The sequence below is a fragment of the Fringilla coelebs genome (genome assembly GCF_963513975.1).
Source record: "Fringilla coelebs genome assembly, chromosome: 6".
Taxonomy (NCBI): domain Eukaryota; kingdom Metazoa; phylum Chordata; class Aves; order Passeriformes; family Fringillidae; genus Fringilla; species Fringilla coelebs.
Genome location: NC_140034.1, coordinates 2,597,762 through 2,619,690, shown reverse-complemented (window position 1 = coordinate 2,619,690; position 21,929 = coordinate 2,597,762). Strand labels below are relative to the sequence as shown.

At 57.3% G+C, this 21,929-nt stretch overlaps 1 protein-coding gene across 1 annotated transcript; it reads left to right on the top strand.

The window, feature by feature from the left end:
• Positions 1–1,603: 1,603 nt before the first annotated feature.
• NID2 (nidogen 2) lies at positions 1,604–21,649 on the top strand (the record flags this gene model as incomplete). Its single annotated transcript, XM_084207404.1, has 22 exons — positions 1,604–1,792; positions 2,564–2,872; positions 6,390–6,622; positions 6,844–7,208; positions 7,806–7,955; positions 8,035–8,280; positions 8,478–8,678; positions 8,807–9,025; positions 9,313–9,456; positions 10,162–10,290; positions 10,373–10,516; positions 10,599–10,718; positions 10,800–11,033; positions 11,731–11,967; positions 12,062–12,283; positions 12,398–12,567; positions 13,596–13,725; positions 15,857–16,028; positions 19,599–19,756; positions 20,295–20,418; positions 21,030–21,142; positions 21,247–21,649. The coding sequence occupies 22 exons, from the start codon at positions 1,604–1,606 to the stop codon at positions 21,255–21,257; spliced, it is 4,020 nt and encodes a 1,339-aa protein (XP_084063530.1). The 3' UTR covers positions 21,258–21,649.
• Positions 21,650–21,929: the final 280 nt, after the last annotated feature.

The following is a 21,929-nucleotide window of genomic DNA, read 5'->3' as shown; positions in this document are numbered from 1 at the left end:
TTTAGCATCCTAAAGGCTGCAGGAAGCCTGGCAGCTCCTCCTTCCCTGCCCAGAGGATTCTCAGGGCCCGTGGTTTGGATTTTCAACAGCCCCCAAGGATCTCATGGAGCAGCAAGGCTTTCCTCCCTTTCCCTCCCTCGCTTCCTGCCCCCTCTGCCCATTGCCACCTCCGAGGTGCCACCAAATGCCACCATTCCCCATGGGAGTGACATCCCTGCTGGGACCTCACCAGGCAGAGGAGCTGCTGGCCCCGTGCAGCTCCCAATTTCCCTGGAGAGCCATGGAGGTGTTTGAGCTTCAAAGAAAAGCCACATTTTGGCACGGGAAGCTCCTCAAAGGCTGCAGATCGTGTCCAGCTGGCCTGGACCCTGCTCAAAGTCCTAATGGTTTTCCATGGCCAGGCAAAGGAGTCCTTCCAGGGGCTGGAGCCAGCCAGCTGCCTGCAGCCAAGGGGCAGTGGCTTTCCAGATGTGGCCACAGCAGTGACAGTCCCTGGAACAGCCAGACTTCAATCCCAGCACGGGTGGGAGCTGCTTTCCAGGGTGAGCAGGGTGCAGTGATTGCACTCTGCTGGGATGGAGGGGCCACAGTGACAAATCCCTGTCGCTGCAATAGACGGGGTGGAGGCTGTCCAGCTGCTTCCCGTGTGAGGATTCCTGTCGGGAATGCCATGAATGTGTCCCTGATTTATTTCTCTCGACAGCCCACGGCGGTTTGACGCTTCCCTCCTTGTTATCTGGCATTCCTCGGGCATGGCCGTGCCTTGGGACGGACGCAGTCTCCAGGCCAGGGAAGGGGGAAACGCTCCAGGAAGCTGCAGCAGAGCTTTTGGCTGCTCCCAGCCCGGATTTCCAGGAGCACTCATGGAGTGCAGCTGTCGGGATTTGAGCTCTTCCTGCCCTCCACCACCGTGGGTGCTCCCACCCCGACCCAAAGGCCGGGAATTCTGCTGGCTCCGTCGGTGGCTGCAGCGCTGGAGATGATGGATGGCGGCACAGAGGAGGGATAAACAGCGCTGACCCTGCGTGCGTGGGGGCCGCTCGCTGACCCAGCCGAGCTGCAGCTCAGCTTTCGGCCGGGGGCTGCCCGTGTGCTCCCCCCGCGGCTCCCAGGGGATGAGGATCACGTTCCTCCCCGGCTCGAGGGAGCAGGATCCGAGCAAGCGGGCGGGGAGCGGCCGGAGCCTCCCGCCCATGCCGCGACCCCGGCCCCGACCCCGGCTGGCCGTGGGCCCGGCCCCGGCGGCGTTGGGGCGAGCCGGGGGGGATGGGGGGATCCAAGATGGGGGGCTCCAAGAGGGGATCCCCCCCGTCCTTCCCGGGATGTCCCCTCGGGACACCGCCGCTGCGGGACCCCGCTCCCCCCGGGATGCCGGTACCGGGGAGGGGGGGGGGGTAGGGGGGGGCCTCAACCCTGGACGGATTTTGGGTGAGATCTGATTGGCTCAGGACGGGGACGGCCGCTGCTTGGCCCCGCCCCTCGGGCTACTCCCCGTCCCGCCCCGCGGGGCCGGGGTCGCCCCGTCCGGTCCGTCCGGCTCCGATCGGCGCCTCCCGCTCGGCTCCGCTCCGCTCCGTCCGGGGCTCCCGTGGCCGCCGTGGGGATGCGGGCGGTGGCGGCGCTGCTGGCGGCGGTGCTGGCCCTGGGGGCAGCCCTGCCCCGCCCGGGGCTGCTCCCGTTCGGCCCGGCCCGCGGCGATGCCCGGCTCCGGCCCGGGGACGACGAGAGCTCTCCCGGGGTGCTGCTCCGCCGCGCCCTGCGCCTCTACGGCCGCGCCGCCCGCCGCCTCTACGTGAGTCCCGCTGGCCCCGCTCCCTTCGCCTTCCCTGCCCTCCTTCCCCCTGGCCGCTCTTACTCCCTACCCCGCTTCCTCCTCTCCATCATCTCCCTCTGTCCCTCTATCTTCACTCCGTCCATCTCTCCACCCTGTGTCCCTCCCTCCTTCCAGCCCTCTCTCTCTCAGTCTTCCCACTCTGGTTCTCTCCATCCTTCTGTCCCACCATCCCTCCTTCCTTCTGACTTTTCACCCCTCCATCTTTCCATCCTTCCTCCCACTCACCCCCTTCCTCCCCTGCCTTTACACCCCCTCCTCCTCCTCCTGCCCGCCCCTGCCCCTCCATGTGCACCTTCGCTGTCCCGCCGCACGTGTTTTCTCCATCCATCCATCCATCCATCCATCCATCCATCCATCCATCCATCCATCCATCCATCCATCCATCCATCCCTCCATCCCTCCATCCCTCCATCCCTCCATCCCTCCATCCCTCCACTTCCCCCTTCCCGCGGTCTCCTGCCCGCTGTCTCCGGAGGAACAAGAGGGCTTTCTCCTCGGCTTTCCCCTCCGCAGCTGTTCCCCCGCCGCAGCGGCTGCAGCTGGGACGGCCCCCGAGCCGCAGCTCCCTGGGGGATGGAGAAGCCCGAGGTCTTTGTTTTCTGCCCGGGCCGGATGGGGCCACGCGGCCTCAGGGCTCTCACTGCACCGAGGAGGGGGGGACAGGGCAGGGGGACCAGCAGTGGTGGCACCTCTGCGGCTCCTGAGCCCCCTGCGCCGCTCTCCCTGCAGGTGGGGACCAACGGGGTCATCTCCAGCCAGGATTTCCCCAGGGAGACCCAGTACGTGGATGACGATTTCCCCACAGACTTCCCCGTGGTCGCTCCCTTCCTGGCCGACCTGGACACCTCTGGGGACAGAGGGAACGTCTACTACCGGCAGGATGACTCCAGGGACGTGCTGGACCGGGCTGTGCGATACATCCAGGCCGGGTTTCCCCGCTCTGCCGCCGCCTTCGTGCCCACCAATGCCTTCGTTGCCACCTGGGAGGAGGTGGGCGCCTACCAGGAGCTCTCCCAGGACACCGAGCCCTCCACGAAGGTGAGGCCAAGGGGCTGAGCTTGGTTCCCATCCTACACAGCATGGGAGGATGTGTGGTACCCAAAATTTCTTTCTGAGCAGCTTAGTGGTGGCTCCATCCATCCACCCATCCATCCACCCATCCATCCACCCATCCATCCACCCATCCATCCACCCATCCATCCACCCATCCATCCACCCATCCATCCACCCATCCATCCACCCATCCATCCACCCACCCACGCATCCACCCACGCATCCACCCACGCATCCACCCACGCATCCACCCACGCATCCACCCACGCATCCACCCACGCATCCACCCACGCATCCACCCACGCATCCACCCACCCATCCACCCACCCATCCACCCATCCATCCACCCATCCATCCACCCATCCATCCATCCATCCATCCATCCACCCATCCATCCATCCATCCATCCATCCATCCATCCATCCGTCCATCCGTCCTTGGGTGGGCACCAGGAGGAACGTGGAGCTTTCCCCCTCTGCTCAGAGCTCTGCCACGGGTGGGGCTGTTGGCCAGAAGAGGTTTGGAGGTTGCCTTCATGGCTGGAGGTGCTTGAACAAGGACACGGAGTGACAGGACGAGGGAGAATGGCTCCACATTGCTTGGATCAGATGTTAGGAAGGAATTCCTGGCTGTGAGGGAAGGGATGCCCTGGCACAGGGTGCCCAGAGCAGCTGTGGCTGCCCCTGGATCCCTGGCAGTGCCCCAGGCCAGGCTGGACAGGGCTTGGAGCAGCCTGGGACAGTGGGAGGTGTCCCTGCCATGGCAGGGGTGGCACTGGATGAGTTTTAAGATCCCCTCAACCCAAACCATTCCGTGATTCTGATTCTTTTCAGACAAAGCTTTCCAGTGCTGGTAGCTCTGGCTTTGCAGGGCAGAGGGTGGCTGGGGGCAGCTGGGGACCCTGGTTTAGGTCCCCCATTGTGCTCCTGACCTTTACTGGTGGCTCGGGGTTGGTTCTTCCTCCTGCCCTGCGCTGATTGCGCTGCTGGTGAGCAACCGGCTCTGGAATTTCCACCGTGGGCTGACTTTGTGCCTGGAAAACAAGCTCAAAGGTGGTCTGCCAGCTCGGGGGCTGACCTGTGCTCTCCACCCACGGGGCTGATGAGGCTCCTGCGTGGGTGGACCTCCAGCACTGCCTGTCCCGGGCCATGAGCTGTCACATCAGGCTGATGACAGTGCTGAGGAGGTGACAGCGACGCCCTGCCAGCTGCGGGGACTCCAACGAGCTGAAAAGGATGAGCTGCACCAGGAAAACGCTGGTGATGGACACCCAGAGCTGGGTGATGGGTGATGGGCTCTCCCCCAAAGCCCAGCAGCAGCCACCAGGTCCCCAAGGGCCACCAGGAGCCGTCCCCCTGCTCTAGGGCCCTTCGGTAGTGCCTTGCTGAGAGGGAAGCCAAGCAAGGCAAGAAGCTGAGGTTTGGAAGGAGACGAGGCACATTTTTTCCTCTCATTTAAAAGTTTGGAAAACAGCTGAGATGCCATCAGGGGCCTCACAGTGACCTCGTGGCCATCGAAAACGCAGCCTCCTCTTCTTTTCTCTTCCCTCTGGTTGTGGTTTTTTTCCCCCTCTGGGAAGTTTTGGATCAGGCTTTAAAATGAAACTGGTGTTGTTTGGAAACGAGGAGCTCCAGGGAAAGCTCCTGAAATGCAGCTTGTGCCTGTGCTTTGCTGAGCTCCCCCTTCGCCAAAACTGCTAAAAATCTCCCCAAACACCACTTTTTTTTTTTTTTCCCCTGACCAAATGTGGTGTTTATGGAAACGCTGCCCTCCTGCTGCTCAGAACCAGGACTGACTCCAAAGCCTTTCCCCCTGCCCTGGAAAGTCACAGCTGATCTCTTTTGAGCCCCAAAAGTAGAAAACTGGGTTAAGATGGGGAGCAGAGGATCCCCAGACCCCCTCTTTGGGGGTCCTGCCTGGGTGGGAGGTCTGGGGAGGTCTGGCCGTGCCGTGTCCCCTCCAACTCCTTGGGACATTCTCCTGGTCCCTGCAGTGACATTTTCTGGGGCTGCAGAACAGGACAAGGCTGAGCCTGCTTCTGGAGGAGCAAAACTTGCCCTTTTGGGCTGGAATTTGCCCTTTGCAGCTCATTGCTGGGGGCTTCCCCCCCTCCCTCCCTTCACCCCACCGTGCCAGCACATCGATGTCACCCATCGTGTCCCCCCGGCCACCCGCCCCGAGGCAGAATGAGTCCTGCAGCTGCTGCTGTGATTTGGCTGCGTGGGGGAGGAATCCAGCCCCGGGGGGAGGGAAGGGGGGTTATTCCACCCCCCTCCGGCTTTTTGGCCGCCTTTTCGGGGTCTCTGAATGCCCGAGTGTGTGACAGGCACAACAAGGCTCTTTATATCCCGCGGGGCCGCCGGGAAATCCAGGGATGCTCCGGGGGCCCTGCGCCCCAAAATCAGAGCGGGGGCAGCCCCCAGCCTCCCCCCCGCTGCTCCGGGGGGTGAAGCTGGGAATTTAATCACTTTTCCTTCGCTCGGGCGCCGTTCCCGGCGGGAAGGGCTGCGGCTGCTCCCTGCTCGGAGCGGGAGGAGCAGGAGCTCGGTGGGGTTGGTTTCTCGGCGGTTTGGGAGCGGGTGGGATGCCGGCTGGCTCGGCGGGGCTGTGCCGGCTCCGGGGGTTGTGGCACGGCCCCAAGGCTCGCAGGGCTGGCGGGGCAGGCGGCCAGCTTGCCTATAGCGGGATGTATGGGAAGCTGGGATGTTTTTTCCGGAGGAAACCGAGCTAAAATTGTTCTCAGGGACGAGCGGGGGGTGTGGGTTTTCCTCTGGTGCTGCTGGTGGGAGGACAGGAGTGAGGGGCTCCCCGTGCAGGGGATGCTCTTGGGACGCCCTTGCACTGAGGGAGGGCTGTGCCATGGGCTCCTAGGAGGATGCTGAGCATCTCCCCAGGATGTGGCACTTGGGGTTTGGCTGGGCAGGAGCAGCCCCAGCTCCTGCTCTTCCCCAGGAGGTCTCTGCAGGCTGATCATGGAATGGTTTGGGTTGGAAGGGCCTTAAAGCCCATCCTGTGCCATGGCAGGGACACCTTCCACTGTCCCAGGTGCTCCAAGCTCTGTCCAGCCTGGCCTTGGGCACTGCCAGGGATCCAGGGGCAGCCACAGCTGCTCTGGGCACCCTGTGCCAGGGCCTGCCCATCCTCCCAGCCAGGAATTCCCAGTTCCCAATCTCCCATCCATCCCTGCCCTCTGGCACTGGGAGCCATTCCCTGGCTCCTGTCCCTCTGTCCTTGTCCCCAGTCCCTCTCCAGCTCTCCTGGAGCCCCTTCAGGCCCTGCCAGGGGCTCTGAGCTCTCCCTGGATCCTTCTCCTCTCCAGGTGAGCACCCCCAGCTCTCCCAGCCTGGCTCCATGGAGGTTCTCTCTGTCTGAGGGCCCTTTTGGGCTGGTTGCATGCTCTGTGCTGTGTGTGGGGCTGCCTCTCACATCCCTGCTCCCCTTCCTTCACTCCTCTGCTGTGTTCCTGCCCCTCCATGCCATCCATCTGCTCTCCCTTTGGCAGCTCAACACCTTCCAGGCAGTCATAGCCTACAACGACGAGGACACCTACACCATCTTCCTCTACCCCGAGGGCGGCCTCCAGTTCCTGGGGACACGGCCCAAGGAGTCCTACAACGTCCAGCTGGAGCTGCCTGCCAGGGTGGGCTTCAGCTGGGGGGACAGCGATGACCCCAAGAGGGACGGGCTCTTCCACAGCCTGGCCAGCAGCGAGCAGGCTCTGAGCAGCCTGGAGAGGTGGGTGGGACCTGGGGGGCTGTGCCTGTGGGCAGGGGGAGCAGGGTCACCTTCCTCCAGCGCTGGAAGAATCTGGGGAGTGACCTTGGGGTGCTGGGCTGCATCAGGGGCTCAGCCCTACATGTGCAGGAGCTGTATTGGGGTCCTGGAAGGATGCTGCCACCTTTGGGGTGGCTTTTCCAGCGTGGCTGTGATGATGTTCGTGTGTGCTGTGTCCACAGGGAGAGCAACACGGGAATCCCTGGAGTGTGGGTTTTCCACGTGGGCAGCACGGAGCACGTGGAGCCGGGGGGTGGCCAGGAAGCTGCTCCTGCTGCGCCTGAGAGCCCCCCTGAGCGCCCCAACCCTGGCACCGCCGGCTCCCCCCACCCTCTGTCCAGCCACACACCCATGGCCCAGCGTCCCAGCCACGGGTCCCACGGTGGCTCGGTGCTCCTGGGCTTTGTCCCCGGCAGGAGGGACACCCAGGAGCGGCAGCCCAGAGGGGACGGTGCCGCCGGGCAGAGCTTCTCTGCCAACCCCTCCTCCTACAGCTCGGGCCAGCACGGCGTGGGCGTGGAGGAGGACGTGCATTTCAACCCCGACGGTGAGCAGGGACAATGACCCGGTGGGGACAGTGACCGAGTGGGGGTGGCTCCCTAAAAGAGGCCTCTGGCTGGAATTTCACCCCGTCCCAAGGGCTGGTGCTGGAGGAGCTGCTCCTGCAGAGCTGCTGCCCTTGCAGCTCCTCCTCTCAGCCCCATCCTGCTGCCAAGGGGCTGCTGGAGCCGCACAGCCCTGCCCGCCGGGCGTGCCAAGGGGAAGGAGGGAGGTCTGGAGCTTGGGATGGGGTGGGAAGCTCAGGGAGGAGCTTCAGGGAAGTCCCAGAATTGGCCTTGCCACCGTCCCCGCCACCCAGCCAGCTGTGGAGCCGCCGTGGCACGTGCCTGGGGGAGCAGAGCCCTGTCCCAGCCAACTGTCTCCCAAAAATACCGTCAGGAATTTGATCTCGCGCCCTCTGTCAGATCTGCCTGAAATCAGGCAGCAGGTTCCCGACCCTCCACCAGCCCTCTGCCTCCCGGGTGAGGAGCCAGCTGGCTCGTTTCCAGGCGGTGCTTTTGGGGGCCGAGAAGGCAAAACACCCACACCCCCCGTGAAGGGTGGCTTTGTCACCGTGTCCCCAAGCTTTTCCCCTCGTCCCCAGTGTTCACCTACAGCGCAGCCAGCAGGGAGACGTGTGCCCAGCACCACGGGCGCTGCTCCCCTCACGCCTTCTGCACCGACTACGCCGCCGGCTTCTGCTGCCACTGCCGGGCCACCTTCTACGGGAACGGGCGGCAGTGCCTGCCCGAAGGTACGCGGGGCGGGCGGCGGCCACGGGCAGCCCGTGTGCCCGGGCGGCCGCTGCCAGGGGTGCCCATCTCCCCACCCAGGCGCTGTGCATCGCCTCAACGGGAAGGTGAGCGGGAGCCTGAGGGTGGGACGGGCGTCCGTGCGCTTCCAGGACGTGGATCTGCACGCCTACATCGTGGGCAGCGACGGCAGAGCCTACACGGCCATCAGCGGCGTGCCCCAGCCCGCTGCCCGCGCCCTGCTGCCCCTGCTGCCCCTCGGGGGGCTCTTCGCTTGGCTCTTCGCCCTGGAGGAGCCTGGCTCTGAGAACGGCTTCAGCATCACCGGTGAGAGGGGGTTTGGGAGGTGCCGTCGCTCCGAGGGGTGTGGCTGCTTGGGGTGGGTGGGGGATCAGGGGTCAGGGCAGCTCTGTGGTTTCTGCAATCCCGCTCACCTCTCGCTGTGACACCCCATGCTGGAGTAGCAGGAAAGGATGCTTTAGGGTTGTCCCTACAAGTGGTGCCCGTTCCTTTTTCCTGCCCAGGCGCTGAATTCACCCAGAACCTGGAGGTGACGTTTTACCCCGGTGGGGAGACGGTCCAGGTCACTCAGACAGCCGAGGGCCTGGGGCCAGACAATTATTTAAGCCTCAGGACACACATCCAGGGTGAGGTGCCATTCCTGCCAGAGAACGTCACCGTCCACATCACTCCCTACAAGGAGCTCTACTCCTACTCCAGCTCAGGTAAGACCTGTGCTCACCTGCCTTCAGCCCCCTGCACACCACCCCTGAACGCCCGACAACATCCGAGCCACATCGATGCTGACGCCACTTTTCCCACATCCCACGGGGTTCTCCGTGCCGTCCGGCAGCCGTGACATCCTCAGGCCAGCGGGAATACGTGGTGGCCGCGGGCACCGCCAACCAGACCTTGTCCTACCGCCTGCGCCAGAACGTCACCTTCTCGGGGTGCCCGCACTCGCGGCCGCCGGCGCGGCAGCGGCTCTCGGTGGCGCGCGCCTTCGCCCTCTTCGACGGCCACGAGCACGTCCTGCGCTACGCCCTGGCCGCCCGCATCGGCCCGGCACGAGGTGAGCACCAGCACCCAGCCCCGGGTGCCAATCCCCGTGCCAACCCAGGGTGCCAGCCCCCAGCGGGGGTGCCGCTGTCCCCCAAAGCTGGCTTTGCCCAGAACCAGCCAAAAAGGAGGGGTTTTGCCAGCGCTGCCGGCGTGGTGGGGGTGGCCCCGTTGTGTTCCCTGCGTGGGCCAGCGGTGCTGCAGCGCAGCGGTGATGCCTGCGTCGGGTGTAAGTGGGGATGGTCACTCCCTGTGTCTCCCAGATCTTTTATTCCCCCCAACATCCCCGTGTGCCCGCAGACGACGCCGAGAATCCCGGGGTGAGCCCGTGCCACGACGGCAGCCATGCGTGCGAGGCACCGGCGCGCTGCCAGCCCGGCGTGGGCACCGAGTACACGTGCGAGTGCGCGGCCGGGTACCGCGGAGATGGACGGGGCTGCCGAGGTCAGCGGGGCCGGGGGGATGCTGGGGGGGAGCTCTGGTGCCCACAGAGGTTCACCAAGCACAGGGATGTACCGTGGGGGGGAAACTGAGGCAGGGTGCTGGTGGAAGCACTCCAGGAGCAAATGAAAAAGAGGAGGGGAAAAAAAGGACATGCAGGAAAAAAGCAAAACCAGTTGAAAAATAATTTCTGCGTTTCATAAATGCAGCCAGCTTTGTTGTTGCTTTGCTATCACTCCAAAACTCCACGTTGCAAATTTGTCTTCCAATTTCACAGTCCCTTTTCACAAGAAGCTGCCCAGTGCCAGTGAGTTGCACTGCACAGTGATGCTGACGAGGAATTCGAGGATCCTGTCTTTCAATAAGGAACGGGTTTCCTTCTCCTAAAATCCCAGGTTAAGTGACCAATCTGATCACTTAATTTCAGGAGAAGGAAACCAAGTTTTAAATCACAAATACTTGAGAATATTGGTTAACCTTGAACAAACGCTTCTTTGTCAAAACTATACACGAAAAGCAATCTTGGGTTTTTTCCCTTCTATTTTGAGCTGATTAGAAAGTTAATTCCGTAGCTGATTAAGTTCGGTGACAGACATGGGATGGGCAGCGCGGGGCAGGATATTCCCTGTCAGACCACGAGCAGCCAGACCATGAAGTTGGGGGTGTCCCACCGCTATTGGGGTGCCCAGTGTCTCCTCCTTTCCCCAGATGTGGACGAGTGCGCCGAGGGCCTGAGCCAGTGCGGGCCCTTCTCCGTGTGCCTGAACGTGCCGGGCAGTTACCGCTGCGAGTGCCGCGGCGGCTACCAGCCAGCGGGGGACGGGCAGGCGTGTGTGCGTAAGTGCTGGCCCCAGCTGGGGTGTCCCCCCATCCCGTGCCCCCCGGACGTGCCCTGAGCACCCCTGCCCTGTCCCCACAGCGCTGGCCCCACCGAGTGACCCCTGCGAGGACGGGCGGCACCCCTGCGCTCCGAGGGACCGGGCGCGGTGCCTGTCCCGCGGTGACGGCCGCGCCACCTGCGAGTGCCTCCCCGGCTACACCGGCGACGGCATCCACTGCTCCGGTAAGGTGGGCACGGGAGGGACCCCACCCCGCAGCTGTCGGGGCGTCCCTGTCCCCGCTGATCCCGTCTTCCCCCTGCACAGACGTGGATGAGTGTGCCGAAAGCCCGTGTCACCCGGCCGCCATCTGCTACAACACCCCCGGCTCCTTCTCCTGCCGCTGCCGGCCCGGCTACGCGGGCGACGGCTTCCAGTGCACGTACGGTGAGATGCCCGCTCAGCCCCGCGCCCTCCGCGCCTGGCACAGCTTCCCCAGCCTCACTCTCCTCTCTTCTGGCTTTCCAGCGGCGGAGGGGAACCCGCAGCGCCTCACGCCCTGCCAGCACGAGCGGATGTACCCGCGGGAGGTGCCACCCCTGGGTGACGGCCACGTGCCCCAGTGTGACGAGCAGGGCCGGTACCGGCCCCTGCAGTGCCACGGCAGCTCGGGGCACTGCTGGTGCGTGGATGCTGCGGGGCAGGAGATCGCCGGCACCCGGACGGCGCCGGGCACCACCCCGCCGCGCTGCGGGAGCCCAGGTCGGTGACACCCTCTGGGGTGAGGGGAGCAGGGTTGGGTCCTTGGGCGTCTGGGTGCTGTCTCAGTGGCTTCCCGCTTTTGCCCAGCCACCAGCAGTGTGGGGACAGTGGGGCCGCCGTGAGTGGAGGGGAGCCATAAATTAAACAGTCATCAATTAAAACTTGAGAATTTTCACCTCAGCGTGAGGGAGAATTTTCTGATGCTGAGGGTGGCAGAGCCCTGGAAGAGCTGCCCAGGGAGAGTGTAGAGTCTCCCTCTCTGGAGATATTCCAAACCCACCTGGACACATTCCTGTGTCACCTTCTCCAGGTGGCCCTGCCTTGGCAGGGAGGTTGGACTGGAGGATCTCCAGAGGTCCCTTCCAACCCTAAGGATTCTGTGACTCTGTGACCCTCTGCCCAACCACTGATCCGGGGCTTCACTGAGGGCAGGGTGCTGTCAAGTGGGTGCAGGGAGGGGCTCCTGGGTGTTTAGGGTGCCCTGGCCCATTGGGTCACAGTGGCTGTGGCCTTGGGCCACCTTCTGTGTCAACTTACGATGGAGGCAACAGCTGTGGGGTGTTGAGGGGCTGGAGTGGGGCAGCCCCAGACCAAGGGGTGCTGGTGGACAGGGAGAAGTGATGCCAAGGTGCCAAGTGGCTCCAGAAGAGCTGGTGGCACCCCCTGAGCCCGGGCTGGGGGTGTTTGCTGCCGGCAGAGTCCATCCAGCAGCTGACGCCCTGCGAGCACGCACGGATGTACCCGCGGGAGGTGCCACCAGGGCCGTCCCCCGTGGGCGACGGCCACGTGCCCCAGTGTGACGAGCAGGGCCGGTACCGGCCCCTGCAGTGCCACAGCAGCTCGGGGCACTGCTGGTGCGTGGACGCCGCCGGACAGGAGATCGCCGGCACCCGGACGGCGCCGGGCACCACCCCGCCGCGCTGCGGGAGCCCAGGTCAGTGCCCAGCCAGCAGGGACGGGGGGACACAGGGCTCTGCAAAGCCCCGAGTCCCCCGAACGGGGTGGTGACCGTCACCCTCCCGTGCCAGAGCCCACGGAGAGGCCCCCCAGCATGTGCGAGCGCTGGCGGCAGAGTTTGCTGGAGCACTACGGGGGCAGCCCCCGCGGGGACCAGTACGTGCCGCAGTGCGACCCCAGCGGGGACTTCACCCCGCTGCAGTGCCACGGCGACAGCGGCTACTGCTGGTGCGTGGAGCAGAGCGGCAGGGAGATCCCGGGGACGCGCTCCGAGCCCGGCACCACCCCGCCCTGTAAGAGCCCAGCGCCCCGAAGTGACCCTGGGCACGGCGCCTGCTCCGGCCATGGAGCCCAGGGGAGCTGAGCCGGGGCTGCCTGAGCCATCTCTGTCCCCTCCGACCTGCCAGGTCTGCCCAGCGTCGCCCCGCCCAGCGTCCGGCCCGAGCCCCGGCCCGATGTGTCCCCCCCGGCCGCGGGGACATTCCTGCTCTACGCCCAGGGCCAGCAGATCGGCTACCTGCCCCTGAACGGCACCCGGCTGCACAAGGAGGCGGCCAAGACCCTGCTCTCCCTGCATGTACGGTATCCTCGGGGTGGGCCTGGGGTGCAGGAACACCCAGGGGGGTTGGGACAGGCTGGGGCTGCCCCTCGGTGGGTTCACCTCTCTCTGAAGCTCTGGTCGGGGTTTGAGGGGTCACCTCTTGAGAGCTGACGCTGGTGTTTGGGGATATGGGCTGTGCTGGGTGCCACTTTGGACAAGTGATGAGGGGGAGTGGCTTCCCAGTGATGGAGGGCAGGGTTAGATGGGGAATTGGGATGAAATTATTGACTGGAGGGGTGGGGAGGCCCTGGCACAGGTTGCTCAGAGAAACTGTGGCTGCCGCGTTCCTGGAAGTGTCCAAGATCTGGTTGGAGCAGCCTGGAATAGTGGAAGGTGTCCCTGCCCATGGCAGGGGTGGAACTGAATGATCTTTAAGGTCCCTCCCAACCCAAGCCATTCTGGGGTTCTTTGGGTTCTATTTTCACCTCCCTCCAGCCATCCCCAGCAGAGAGAGAGGTCTCAGACGGTCACCCAGACAATTCCTGCTCACAAAGGGAAGGAGTTCAGGTGCTCCCAGAGCTCTCCAGGGTTGGTCTCAGCCCAGACTTCCAGCTGCAGGGCTGGCCCTTTTTTCCTTCCTTGGACTCCCCTTGGAGCGTGGCAATTTGCCTCTCCAGCCAGGCCAGACCAAGGCAGAGGAACGCTGAAATCTGGGCCAGGACCCTCCCTGCACCCTGGGGAAGTGAAGGACCTTGCCAAGTATTCCCTCTCCCCATCCTGAAGGTCATTCCCCGGGCTGGCTTTGCTCTTGGAGCACCCTCTCCTTCAGGCAAAGGGTTCAAATCCATCTGGATGTGGGTGTGAGCTGGCCTAAAATCCTCTGCTGGGGGTTCAGCTGGGAGGATGCAGAGGGAACAGAGCAGGGTTTTGCTGGGGAAAATGGGATTTGAGTGTCATTCCCCACTTGCAGAGCGTCTCAGTGCCAGCTGATGGGCTGAGGTTCCTCCCTGAGCCTCCTGGCAGGATCTCACCCCGTTTTTTCCATCCTCTCCCGTCCCTGGCAGGGCTCCATCGTGGTGGGGATTGACTATGACTGCCGGGAGAGGATGATCTACTGGACTGACGTGGCCGGCCGGAGCATCAGCCGGGCGGGCCTGGAGCCAGGCTCTGAGCCAGAGACCATCATCAGCTCAGGTGTGCTCCTGTCCCCAGGATTTATTTAAAAATACTGATATTGATCTAGTACTGATCTTCAACTGTGAGGGACAAAGACTCTCTAACAGTTCAGAGTTAAAAAGTGTGTGTTTATTGTGGGATAGCTCCCAAATACACACCCCAGTTTACAGGTGATCACAGAGTCCTTTTATCTGTACAGGTATTGAGTTCCCAAAATACAAATCCATGTTCATACCTTGGGTACATCCCATTCCCAACATGGATATCTGTCAGTATATCAGAGTATTGCATACCCAAAATACAAACCCACGTTCCCACCTTTGGTACATCCCATTCCAATGGGAATCAGTTCCAAAGCTTTAAGCACAGGCAGTTTGTCCCTTGGAATGGGTCTGTGGTCCCTTTCGTGGGGAGGGGTCCCAAAATGAGGAAGTCAATGAATCTTCCTCCTTCTGCCCTTTCTGCCTTTGCAATGCAAATGTGACAAATGAACCCTTGGTGGGACTCCCCTTCCCTGGCTTCAGTTGGTGTCAGGGCAGAGGAGGCCACAATTGTCTGACGTTCCCAAAGCCATTGATCAGTTTCCATATTCTTCATTACAAACCCAGCTCACCAAACATTGTGTTGACAATCAATCAATTATTAGTTAATTACTAACTCTAAACTTCATCAAGGCCTACCCATTTATTTTAATTAACTCCAATAAAGCTTATCTCTAACTAAAATCTTAGCTCCTCTAAAATCTCTAAATTCATTAAAGTTTGTGTCACCTGCCCAGAGCCACATCTGCCCTTCCCATCCCAGCTCTGGGCTCCTCCCATTGGTGCCTTATCAGGCTACCTAAAAACAGAGGCCAGACAAAATTAAGAGAATAAAAAGCAGTTATATTTATATTTATTGAAGGGCCTTCAGGTACATTTCAGGCAGACAAAGCCCATCCAGGTGCTACACCCAAAAATGGACAGTTTTCACACTTTTATAAGTTTGGTCCATTTGCATATTGAGGGTTAATCTTCCAATTACAGCTTCAGGTAATGAAGTCATTTATAGGAATGTGCCCTCTGTTGATGGAGTGAGAAAACCTTAAAAAGGAAATAAGCCCAGAAGTTTCTCTCCTCAATCAGGTGAAAAGACATCTCATAGGACCTGGGGGACTTCACCTCAAACTTAAGGATAGCCAATTGGACAGAAGCCAAAAAGTCCTCCTGGGCAATTTACTAGAAAAAGAAGAGAACAAAGAAACAAATCACTTCTGTGAGGTGTTTTACCAGGGGCAAGGACCTTTTGCACCTGGTTTGGTTTTTCTCTGTAAAGAGTTTTGTTATTTTGCCTTTTATTAAAACCTTTTTGTTTCCAGCACTACCACAGAAGCCATCCTGCTGATTTTATGCCTTCTAAGGTAGCTGAGCTATGTTGGGTGTGAAATAGATCTCCAAAGCTTATGAGACCTGGCCCAAGGAGGTCCATATTTCATAATTTACCCCAAGTGTTGAATTTGCGGTCATTCCCCACGAGGGAAGAGATGAGAATCTTGACTCCATGTTTCAGAAGGCTGATTTATTATTTTATTATATATATTATATTAAAAGAAAATGATATATTAAAACTATACTAAAAGAATAGAAGAAAGGATTTCATCAGAAGGCTTGCAAGGAATAGAAAGGAATGATAAAATCTTGTGACTGACCAGAGAGTCCGAGCCAGCTGGACTGTGATTGGGCATTAATTAAAAACAACCACATGGCACCAATCACAGATGCACCTGCTGCATCCCACAGCAGCAGAGAATCATTGCTTACATTTCATTTCTGAGGCCTCTCAGCTCCTCAGGAGAAAACTGCTAGCGAAAGGATTTTTCATAAAATATCATAGTGACACCCAAGTTTGCTCCCTCCCTTTTGTTTAAATCTTTTGGAGCCTGAGTCAGTGATGTGTCCTTGAGGAATTGTGTCTGACCAAAATGGGGAAGCAGCAGCTCCCACTGTAGTTCAGAGTTATACACTAAAGAACTACAGGATTAGAAATAGATGCAAAATTTAAAAGCTCAAACTGAAGTCATCACCACCCTTCACCTTTGGGCTGGGGGTGGCTGAGGGCTCCCGGAGCAGCGTTTCCCCGGCGTGAGCGTTTCCCCACCATCTCCCAGCAGGCCTGATCAGCCCCGAGGGCCTGGCCGTGGACCACCTGCGCCGGGCCATGTTCTGGACGGACAGCGGGCTGGACAGGATCGAGCGGGCGCGGCTGGACGGCTCCGAGCGCCGCGTGCTCTTCGACAGCGAGCTCGTCAACCCCCGCGCCATCGCCGTCGACCCCGTCCGAGGGTGAGCGCCGCGCACCCCGCGGGGAGGTTTGGGGTTTGGGCTTTGTCTCGGTTTGGAAAGCCAGGTGTCTGCTAAGGAAGGCAGGAGCCTCCCCTGAAATGGAAAATGCAAACCCCCTCTCTCCTAATTGGTATGAATTTTAAATTAAGGGGCTCTCAGGGAAAAAATACGGGAGCAGGAATAACAGTTCTTTAATAGGGAAGAAAATTAAAAGATAAACAATGCAGTGAGCTAAACCAACACTGACACCCTGTGGGTCAGGGTGCTGCAGCAGGGCCATTGGAATTGTGGCTCAGCCCTCCTGCAGTGCCAGGGGTGGTTCTGCTGGAGCAGGGATCCTGGAGAAGGGTGCAGAATCCTCTGAAGATCCAGGGGCAGAGGCAGCTGCTGCTCCTCTGGGAATGCAGTGGAGAAGCCGTGCTGGTGTTCCAGAATCTCCAGATTCTATCCGGGTAGGAATGCTTGGCTCCTCCCTCTGGGCTCACATCTCCCATGGGATGCTGTGGCTCTTATCAGCCATGCAGGGACATTCAATGGCCTCTTATCAGCAGATGTGAACACCCTGTGGTGGTGTTCGTAGGGGTCTCAGGACGAGGGAAGAGATGAGAATCTTGACTCTATGCTTCAGAAGACCGATTTATTATTTTATGATATATATTATATGAAAAGAAAGTGATATAATAAAACTACACTAAAAGAATAGAAGAAAGGATTTCATCAGAAGGCTAGAAGGAATAGAAAGGAATGATAACAAGATCTTGTGACTGACTAGAGAGTCTGAAACAGCTGGACTTTGATTAATTAATTACAACTATTAATTAATAGTTGTAATAGGCCATTAATTAAAAACAACTACATGAGACCAATCAAATATGCACTTGTTACATTCTACAGCAGCAGATAATTATGGTTTACATTTCATTTCTAAAGTCTCTCAGCTCCTCAAGAGAAAAATCTTAGCAAAAATATTTTTCATGAAATATGTCCGTGACATCTCCCCAGTTGTGGAAGAGATAAGGAAAACTGCCCTCTTAACAGGTGACAACTGCCATCCAGATGGCAAATAGAATACAATTCCCTTGGCAATCCAGGACAAAGGTGCAGAACTCAAGGCTCCTGTGGACACCCTGGGGGGGCATTCCCTGGTTTTGGGAGACACAAGAAGTGGTGCAGCCTCTGGCTGGGTTTGGGGCTATCCCCAGCTGGCCGTGGCTGCTCCAGATAGCACAGCCTTGTCCAGCACAGCCTGCCTGGGCTCCCAGGCAGCTTCCAGCCACAGGCCACCTTAGCAAGCTCAGCTCTTAGTGAGACCAGCTCTTTGTGATTGTGAAAAATGCCAATCACTTGTTTTTTAAATTTTTAAAGTTTAATAGTAATAACATGGTTATAAAAATAGTAATATAATTAGAGTAATAATAATTTGGATAATTTGGATTAGGACAATACGTGACAATAAAAACAAAGAGTTACAGACAGTCCAGGTACCTTTTCTGGGCAGCACAAGCCCAAAAAGGCCCCACGTTAACAGAGCATTAACCCTTAAAAGCAATAACCTGTTGCATATTCACACACCTCATCCATGATGCATCAATTCCATTCACACACAGGATTCTGTCTGGTCAGAATCAACTTCTTCCTTGTAATCCTGATGGCATCATCCTGGTCAAGCCAGGCAGGAAGAAGTTCATTTCTCCTGATAATGGAGCAATAAATTCTTTTTCTCTGAAAGATTCAGGTGTCCTGTGGCTGCTATCTCAGTGCAAGTCCTTTCTTAAAAAAACTATCTTACATAGCAGAGTTTCTATTTTAACATTCTGTTACAACCCAAAACTACATTTAACACGCTACTTAAGAGAATTAACACAGCATCACTTTCTAACACAACACATCTAATATTCATTTGAATATTTGCAAAAAGCCAATCATAAAATACGCATTTTTCACAGTGATTATCAGCTCATTCTGTGATTTCAGCTCTTTGGCTTGCTAAGTGCCTTGGGCAGACAGAGGAAGAGAGGGGAGAAGGCTGTGTGAGGTTCCACAGAGAAATCTTTATTTGCAGCCTCTGTGAAAGAAATCTGTCAGGGACAGCTCTTCTGCTGAGCTGGGCAAAAGTAGCCCTTTATAGAGGGTACAGAGGTTTTAGGAATTGTTCAATATTAAGGGTTGGGGTGAAAGTGACCTATAGTGTTACAGAGAGATAAGCAATGGTCTGAAGGTGGAAGAGGGGCATCCTAGACCCAGTCATCATGACCAGGCATTTCCTATCTTGGGCTGCAGAACGTCATGGAGGCCTTGCAGGTCCTGTGCCTGCTGCACTGGAGCTTCCCTCAAAAAGCTGTCAGACCCCGTTGGCTCCTTCCCCGGTTCCTCTGTCTGTTCCTCTGTCCCTGAGCCACTCCTCCTGTGGGGGTGCCAGCTGTGGGTTTCTCTGGGTCTGGATTGAAGGCACTGAGACATTAATTCATGTTCAGACTCAGATGTTTATTATTTCTTATCAGTAAAACAGTCTCACTGCTGTGAGTTCTGCAGCTTTTCATTAGAAGGCACAAAATGGCCAACAATCCCTGGTTACAAGGGCTTTTAAGAGTAAATCATCCAATTAAGAACTGACACCTGATTATTTCCCCTTTTAACCCAGTAACTGATCCCACAGAGCCCCCAATGGGGACTTTTCTGCCCAATTACAAAATGCCCCCCAAACCCATGGAGAAGGAGGAAGAAGAAGCATGAAGGAGAAGCCCAGGATGACATCCTGTGCCCTCCATCTTGCTGCCATCCACAGCACACTAAAAATCCCAAACCCTCAATTTCTCACCCAGTGACACACCCACACTGCTCTCAATAATCTGTTTCACACTTTTGTGGGTTCCAGTCTGTCTTGAAGTCTGGGAAACTTTCTCCATGAGTGAGGGTCAGAGTCAGTGCTCCCATGGGAGTCAGGGCACCCCAGAGCAGACAAAGATTCCCTGTGCCCTGGGTTTCCACATCCTCCCTATTCCCTGACTGGCCCTCATCTTTGTCCTGCCCCGAGAGCAGGGTCACCCCCCACACTGTGGGCAGAGAGAAACCCAGACTCTGCATGTGTGGCTGCTGGGACCTGATCCTCTCTGCATGGCTGAATAAAACATCTGTGGATGTTATGCAAAGGTTCTTTTTGCTTCCTTACCCTGGACTATGCTAGCAGAATTCAGCCTGCTGTGGGCCCCGTCCTGACCTTGTCCTGTAGGAGGGATTGGCTCTGCTCCCCAGCCCCTCTTTTGATTGAATTATTTGAGATCTGGCTGAAGCTGCTGGTTCAGGATCAGGATGTAGTTTATTTTGAAGAGCTGTGCCCCCGGGGTGCTGTTGGGATACAAAATGTGCTGCTCCTCAGACTCGCCCTCCTCGAGGAGCCGCAGTTTGGGTCATAAACATGTCTGATATTGCTCTGCTTTGTTTTTTTTCCTAATCAAATAAAGATGGTTCATGCACTGATAAGGGAAAAACCAGGCCTTGCTCCTGGCAAGAACCAGGATAATCTCCCACCACTCCTTACTCTTGTGCCCTGTTTGTGCATTATTTCCCAAGCAACCTTTACTGGACGGACTGGAATCGCGAAGCTCCCAAAATCGAAACCTCCACTGTCAATGGAGCCAACAGGAGGGTTCTGGTGCACACAGACATTGGTTTGCCCAATGGCCTGACTTTTGACCCCTTCTCCAAGCTGCTGTGCTGGGCAGACGCAGGTAATGTCCCCAGGGATGGATTAGAGAAGGTCACACTGAGCCTCGAGGGAAAATCCTGGGTGTCTTCAGCCCAGTGCTACCTGTGGGCTCCAATGTTGTGCCAGCCGAGGTTTAGATTGGATTTAGGGAAATGTTTCTTCATGGAAAATGTTGTTGCTCAGGGCAGTGGTGGAGTCCTTGGCCCTGGAGGGATTTAAAAGCCATGTGGATGTGGCACGTGGGGACATGGAGCAGTGATGGCTGGACTTGGTCTTAGGGAATTTTTCCAACCCTGAATTTTACGATTCTACAACTTCAGGCTGAAAAGCTGATTCAAAATGTGATAAATCAGGAAAAGGCTCTTCCCCCAGAGGGTGCTGCCACTGCCCAGGCTCCCCAGGGAATGGGCACAGCCCCGAGGCTGCCAGAGCTCCAGGAGCTCTCCAGGAGCTGCTCCAGATGCCCAGGGTGGGATTGTTGGGGTGTCCTGTGATCCTTGTGAAATACAAATTTGGTGTGGCATTTCCAGTGGGATGGGGAATATTCTGTGTTGGAACAGGCACCAAGCATCTGGAATGCACATTCCCGGACGGCACCGGCCGGCGCGTCATCCAGAGCAACCTCAACTACCCCTTCAGCATCATCAGCTACGCCAACCACTTCTACCACACGGACTGGAGACGGTGAGCAGGGAAAAACCCACCCCCTGCACTCCTGGGGATGCTCAGCTCCCCTCCCTGAGAGGAATCCCAGCCTGCTCCCAAATCCTCCCAGATCCAGCTCTCCTGGATCTCTGAGCGTGGCTTCAGCAACACCTGCTTGTAAATCTCGGCACGGAGGAGTTGTTTAGACACAAGCCCAGCTCCCTGGGAGGGACACAAACAGTGGTTTGGGTTTTTTTTTTTTAAAACTGAAACTTGGCTGAAGTCTCTGGATGTAGATGAGGTCCAAGGAGAGATCCTGTCCTCAGCCGTTCCCTTTGCCTCTCTTCCCACTCCAGCTGGAAGCTCTCACAACTCCCATCCAATCTTAGGTTACAACAAACACTTAAGGGCTTGCCACGCTTGGAGGAGACTCTCAGGGAGATAATCTCTCCTTGGAAGGTTCTTTTCTGTGGCTGCATCACCACAGAGAAATGCACTGACTGAGCTGGAGGAGGATTTTACAGGGCAAATTTCTTTCCACTTGTCCTGCACGTGTTCAGAGCAAGCTTTTCAGCTGCCTGTTCTAAACAGGGGAAAAACCGCCAAGTTTCATAGGTGAATAAAACACTTCTTCCCCTTTTTTTCACCAGGGATGGGGTGATAGCTGTAAATAAAGAAACAGGCTCCTTCACTGATGAGTATCTTCCAGAGCAGCGATCCCACCTCTATGGAATCACGGCAGTTTATCCCTACTGCCCTGGAGGTAAAAACCCACCCAAACCCCATCCCCTGGTGAATTCTGGTGGCTGCTGGGGGCCTGAAAAATCTCCACTTCACACTAAAAAAAATCTCCATTTCTCCCTACAGCCAGGAAATAGTAACTCCATTTTCAAAGAAATGAGGATCTCTGCACCCAGAGGAATTTCAGACCCAGAGAACTGTCACTGCATACAAGGGGGGAGAAGTCCCTCACCAAGGCCAATGAAGTGCCCTGCTTTCCTGCAAAAGATTTTCAAGTATTTTTTATAGTTATACCTCAAGACTTTACTACTGTATTTTTGTACCAAGTGGAAAATGATGAGATATCACCAAAAAAAAAAAAGTCCTGGGAAGCTCAAGCCATGACTCGAACTCTTGCTCATGCAAGATTTAAAATGTAGCTATTTTTTTTTTACTCCAGTGTTTTATTTTCTTGGAAGAAGAATGGATTAATTTTTCATAATTTTGACAATCTGACCAAGAGGTCCTTTTATCCAAAAATAAGAAATTAAGTGCCTATGGGAAGCTGTGGATGCAGTAAATTACTGGGTCTAATTAACAAACAGCCCTGAAGACAGAGACTGTGTGTGCTCCAAAATCCTGCAGAACAGGGATGGGATGTGGCAAAGGCATTGAAGATTTTCCAGAGGATGATTCTGTGTTTTCACCACTGCCTCCATGCATGTCTTTTAGTATTTATATTAGAAGAATATGCTAGAATTGATCTGTTCATGCTTGTTGGGTCTTCCAAGTGCCTTCCTAGACCTACCCAGTGTAGACCAATACATGTT